This window comes from Micromesistius poutassou (assembly GCF_964030765.1).
Source record: "Micromesistius poutassou genome assembly, contig: SCAFFOLD_4877, whole genome shotgun sequence".
NCBI lineage: Eukaryota > Metazoa > Chordata > Actinopteri > Gadiformes > Gadidae > Micromesistius > Micromesistius poutassou.
The window spans coordinates 12,501-18,945 of record NW_028180319.1 but is presented as its reverse complement, the minus strand read 5'-3'; the positions used below and the strand labels follow the sequence as shown (position 1 = coordinate 18,945).

The window sequence follows — 6,445 nt, the reverse complement described above, 5'->3', positions numbered from 1 at the left end:
GTGGAGGAGTGAGAGGTGGAGGTAATGCTGGTGGAGGAGTGAGAGGTGGAGGTAATGCTGGTGGAGGAGTGAGAGGTGGAGGTAATGCTGGTGGAGGAGTGAGAGGTGGAGGTAATGCTGGTGGAGGAGTGAGAGGTGGAGGTAATGCTGGTGGAGGAGTGAGAGGTGGAGGTAATGCTGGTGGAGGAGTGAGAGGTGGAGGAGGTGAGGTGAGCGGACGGGGACTGTTTGAGTTCTGACTCAGTGTCGGTAAGCAGGAAATCCACTGGGATGAGCTGCTCAATGAATATTGTGTGCAGCCAGATTAGAAGTCTGTGTCTGTGTGAGTGTGTGTGTTTGTGAGTGTGTATGTGTGTGTGAGTGTGTGTGTGTGTGTTTGTGAGTGTGTATGTGTGTGTGTGTGTGTGTGTGCGTGCGTGCGTGTGTGTGCTCACTTATGGGATGGGAGTGTGTTTTGTAGCAAGGAGGGGTGTACCAAGTGTATATAAGAGTGTATAAATGATGTGTGCGTCTAGAGAACGTTGCCATGGTCCACTCACTTTCCTGTTACTTGACACACACGCACGCACACGCGCACACACACACACACACACACAGGTTCGCAGTAGACTCATTTGCATCACTACCAACTCATGAACCGTAGGCCAGCTCATTTATTCAGAGACAGCCTGATTTATTCACGTAAACGTACACAGTGGGCAGGCTGCCACAGAGTGTTTGCTACAGGAAGCTGAGAGCCTACAGTGTAGACTCCGTCATGGACCCAGAGAAACCTCCCGGACGGAATGTCCTTTTATTGTGTCATAGCAGGTATTAACAACAGAGGCTGTAACAATATTCCTATTTGAGTCAAAAGGATTGACATCGATAGATTGTCCCAGGTAACATGAATACATCAAACCACCCATAATGCACCTGGGCATTTCTCTATCTAAATGATGGCTATCACGTAACCCCACACACACTGGCTCGGCTCACGGTTATCCAAAAGCACCGCAGAGGCCTCTGGGAAATGTAGTACGGCTGCCGGCTTTCTGTTTGTCTAGACTTGCCTCTAGATTAGGCTCGGCCAATAAACGTGTTTCTGGTTCTGACATCCTAGCGATGGAGAGCAACACCGTAGCTCGCTCAGTGGCCGGGCTGAACAGGCTCTGGCTCATGATCCCGGGTCAGGGTGTGGTTTCCGTGGTAACTGATGTTATTTCGATATTTCTAGAAGACGCTTTTGTCCAAAGCGACTGACCAACATTCATACACACGTTCACACACCAGCTAGGGTGAGGTGCCTTGCTCAGGGACACATCGACACACAGCTAGGGGGAGCCGGGGATCGAAATAGCAACTTCCGGTAACAAGTCAACCCACTCGACCTCCCTCCCTCTCTCCCTCCCTCCCTGCCTCCCTCCCTCCCTCTCTCCCTCCCTCTCGCCCTCTCTCCATCCCTCCCTCTCTCCATCCCTCCATCCCTCCCTCCCTCCCTCTCTCCATCCCTCCCTCCCTCTCGCCCTCTCTCCATCCCTCCCTCTCTCCATCCCTACCTCCCTCCCTCCCTCCCTCCCTCCCTGATGAGCAGCTTGTGGCTAGAGCAGGGCTGGGTGGTCTGGGATCCCTCAGACTCCCAGGGGGCTCTAGGGAGCTGTCTCTTTGTCTCTGAGTCGCTGCGTTCTCACCGGCGGGCGGCTGAACCAGTGACCTATTAAACCGCAGGTATAGGGGGAGAGAGAGAGGGGGATGGAGGGAGGGAGACGGGAGTGTCAGGGATTAAACGGCTGCTTTGAAATCTCGCTCCCCATCATTACTTCAGTCACTGGGACTTGTTTCCAGAACCGAGTCACTTTTAATCGTTAATCTCTAAAAAGGCTGGATCCAGATCCAATAGGGTTTTTCCCTGCACTCTCGTTTCATTTTCGTCATCAGTCTCTATTTTTTTCTCTCTCCCTCTCTCCCTCCCTCTCTCTCTCCCTCTCTCCTTCTCTCTCTCTCTAGCTGTCTCTCTCCTTCCCTCACTCCCTCTCTCTCTCTGTCTCCCCATCACCCTCTCCCCTTTTCTCTCTCCTTCTCCCTCCCTCTCCCTCTCTCTCTCTGTCTCCCTCTCTCTCTCTCTCTCCCTCTCCCTCTCTCTCCTCTCTCTCTCCCTCTCTCCCTCACATGGAGCTCAGACCGGCGGTGTCGTGGAGCTGCCAAATAGCCACCATGACAGAGTGAGTCACTAAGGGGCGCTGGCACCGGCCAGGCCCAGGTAATCCTCTTGGTCCTTAACCCAGTTAGCCGCGCGGTTCTGCTCATTCGGTGGCGCCCAGCAGCGGCAGACCCACTCAGGATTATCTGCTGACAGCCGCGGCGCCCAGACGTTTCTATCGGCTCTCCTGATGGAGCAATCAAATGATGATTTATGGGGGATCGCGTTCGCATGAATTCATGTGTTGTTGTTTTCTGGGGGCCTGGTGGGGGGGCGGATGACACACGATGACATTGGACACTCATGTCGTTTTTTTTTTATTATCTTGCCCTTGACGACCGTTGTCATGGGTGGGGCTAAATGTGTTTCGGGTAAATAAAAACATAATAAACGTCGTTAAATTGATACATTTAATAAAGTTTCGAAAGTAATTTCATCCGTTATCTTGAAGATAGCGTCAAACTAATTACCCCCCCACCGCCACACCACCCTCCCAGAAACCCGCTCTCCAACCACACCCCCACCCTCCCTCCTACACCTCCACCCTCCCACACCCTTACCCTCCTACACCCCTTACCTGACGCGTTCAACACACACAACACATGTGTTCAACACACACAACAGACGCGTTCAACACACGCACCAGACGCGCCCAGAGGGACCAGTGTGTTACGTGACCGCTGGTTACGTCACAACGTTCGCACACACATTAAAAAACGCCCCGTACCATTTTGCTCTTTCTCTCTCTGGCTCTGTTATACACAGCCCATCACACACACACACACACACACACACACACACAAACGCACACACACATACAGACACAAGTGTGCACACACACACACATATGAACACAGACGCACACACACATACAGACACGTGTACACAAACACACACACACACACACACACACATACAGACACAAACACACATGTGCACACACAAACACACACACGTGCACACACACACACACGTGCACACACACACACACACACACACACACACACACACACACACACACCAGCCCGGGAGCGAGGACAGCCGTGGTTCCCTGACATGCATTAAATGCTACGAGCCCAGATCAGGAGAGCGTACGCATGGAAGCACACCAGCGTGAAAAGATAATTATGTGGAAAATGCCCGCTCTCTCCTCTTCCTCCTCCCTCTCATATCTGGACGTACGCTAGAGTGCAAATCACACCGCGACGGCCAATGATGTCTCACACACACCGGCGCTCAGAGCTGTCATATGGCTGCTGAGGGGCCGGGGGGGGGGGGGGGGGAGGCGTGGGAGAGGGGTCCTCATGAGGAGCCAGAAGCCCGCTCAGTGGGATGCCACGGAGACGGGGAAGCCATCAGTACTCTCACTGAGATCAAAGCAGGCATCCCCTTCGACCTCCCTCCGACCTCCGTCCGTCAGGCTTTGATGGTCACATGGTCGTTTGCAGACCGACATAAATCATCAAATGAAGGGGAAAAAAATATATGTGATTCAGAGTGTGTACCGCTACTCTAACACAAAATATTTTCAAGGACAGGATGTTCTTAAAATGTTACCATATATTTTACCAACGCTCTGGAGACATGAGCGTTGTAATATTCGAAGGTTTGACTACACACCGTTGGCTGGTGGGTAGGCCCACTACGCCCATTACAACAACGGCAGAATCCTGCTGGAGTGAAATAAGCTCCATAAGGGGCGACCCTGGACACCAGCGGCTGCTATTAAAGCCTCCAAACAGGATCTCAGGAATGACGAGCGGAAGAGTAAAGCTGAGCTGTCACTTCCAGGAGTAAAAACAGCCCAGCCTGTCGAGAGAGTGCAGGCCCAGGCCGGCTAAGCCTGCACACTTATTTCATGCCTCGCGATGAGTGACATGAGATCTCTGTAAGCAAAGGGGATTGAAGCAATTCTAAATGAATTGGATTTAAATTGTACTGAACTGCAGGCAGGAATATAGAATATTAACAGCGGTATGGAGAAGGTCACGTTGATGGTGCATATGTCGTTTTTCTTTTAATATCCACCGACTACGCGCTCAAATAATAGTCATTTGGCCGCAATTAAATTTCCCCCATCAGCCAATCTGTCAGCATTACAAGCAAATAGTCAGACAGCATAACCCCATGGTCTGATTGGGTAACCCTTAATAATAAGAGTACATTAATTACCCATTGATTACCTTTAGTTTATGTAGTAATATGCATTAACTAATAATTAACTAACAGTTAATTAATAATTTACTAATGGTGTTTATGTTAAGTAATGGTGTTAATTCTACCTTGATCATGTTAACTTAGTATTAATGTATTCATTATTAGATAGGGTAAGGGTAAACCCTCATCGTAACCATAACCCTAAGCCGTATGCTAATTCTACATAATAATACTTAATACTGCTAAACTAATGTTATGCATGGTTACAAGAAGACCATACGTTAACCGTCATTAACTGTTAATTGTTTGTAAATGGTTATGACTGCAATAGCTAATGTTAATGTATGGTTAATTAACGTTATTGTAAAGTGTTCCAATAAGATATGTTCTCTCCTCAGCGCTCAGACCTCTGCTCTCAGCCCTGCTGGAGACGTTGGTCCTGCTCGCGGATTAAGCGGCGCTCCAGTATTTAGAGTAATGGTTCCCAGGGTATTTCACTAACTGTACTCTGGCAGCAGTGGCGTGGCGTTGAAAATGAGGTTAGCGTTAATAATTAACTCTCCTTCGGCCCCCAATGTGGTTTTGGGATTAGTATTTATGTGACGAGCCCACAGAGCAGATCAGCGGCATGTTACACTCATCACTATTTTAAGCACGAGAGAATGCTGCTTTTTGGTCATGAGAGAGGAAAGCGTTTTCTTTACGTTCACTGGGAGCGGTGGCGGTGAAGCTCAGCACGGAGAGGAGTTAGGGAGGAGAACGCAGGGAGGAGCAGAGAACCGAGTGCAGCAGTATAGGCTCCGGCTGTCAGAAGATCTCTCTGGAGCCCCGGTACACTGGTGGTTCTACCAGGGTTCTACCAGGGTTCTACCAGGCAGTAGCGGTTCTACATTGAATTACGCCCCACTCCGTGTGCCCCCCCCCCCGAAGTTGTTGATGGGGGGGGGGGGGTGCGATTATGGGCTCGTGGAGTTGTTGACGGGGGTGGGGTGGGGTAGGGAGGGTATTATCGATAATAGAAAATGCGCAGATCTTTTTTTTTCTTGTGTGCTCGTGCTGCCCCCCCTGTAATGCCGCCCCGGGCGGCTGCCCGCTTCGCCCGTGCCTAAAACCGCCACTGCTACCAGGGTTCTACCAGGGTTCTGCTAAGGTTCTACCAGGGTTCTGGGGAGGAGGGGAGGAGAGCAGCAGGAGGTGGGGAGGAGAGCAGGAGGAGATGGGGAGGAGAGCAGGAGGTGGGGAGGAGAGCAGGAGAAGGTGGGGAGGAGAGCAGGAGGTGGGGAGGAGAGCAGGAGGTGGGGAGGAGGGGAGGAGAGCAGGAGGTGGGGAGGAGAGGAGGAGGTGGGGAGGAGGGGAGGAGAGCAGACAGTCCTGCCAGCGCCGGCTTCAGCCCCTGAGCCACGAGGCAGTGGGGTTTAGCTCCCAGTCACTGGGCGGCCATCTCCAGAGGAGACAGCCCTGGTAGCTCACGCAATACACACAGTACACAAACTACACACACACACACGTGACACACACTTGATACACTACACGCACACAAACTACACACACACACACACACACACACTTGATACACTACACGCACACAAACTACACACAATGCACACACACACACACGCACACACACACTACACACACACACATACACTAGTCTACACACACCACACCCTACACACACTCACACACACCAACACACACACACACACACACACACACACACATCAATAGTCTACACACACACCACACCCTACACACACACACACACACACACACACACACACTACAAACACTACAGACACATACCCACACCACACACGCACATACACGGCACTACATACACAACACACGTCTACACACACCACACCCTACACACACTCACACACACACACACATCAATACAGTCTACACACACACCACACCCTACACACACACACACACACACACACACACACACACACTACAAACACTACAGACACATACCCACACCACACACGCACATACACGGCACTACATACACTACACACACACACACACACTCCACACTACACACAGGAACAAACACACACAGATTCACTCATGAATACATAAACACCTACAAAAAGATCACCG

General features: G+C 50.9%; 1 protein-coding gene across 1 annotated transcript in view; it reads left to right on the top strand.

Moving 5' to 3' along the window:
* Positions 1 to 1,104: 1,104 nt before the first annotated feature.
* LOC311370916 (uncharacterized protein) overlaps positions 1,105 to 6,445 on the top strand; it is a gene marked incomplete at both ends in the record, with an annotated part of 14,635 nt that continues 9,294 nt past the window's right edge. Inside the window, one exon of the mRNA XM_084489206.1 lies at positions 1,105 to 1,168. Within this exon, the coding sequence (XP_084345332.1) occupies positions 1,105 to 1,168 (64 nt within the window). The remainder of the gene's footprint in view (positions 1,169 to 6,445) is intronic.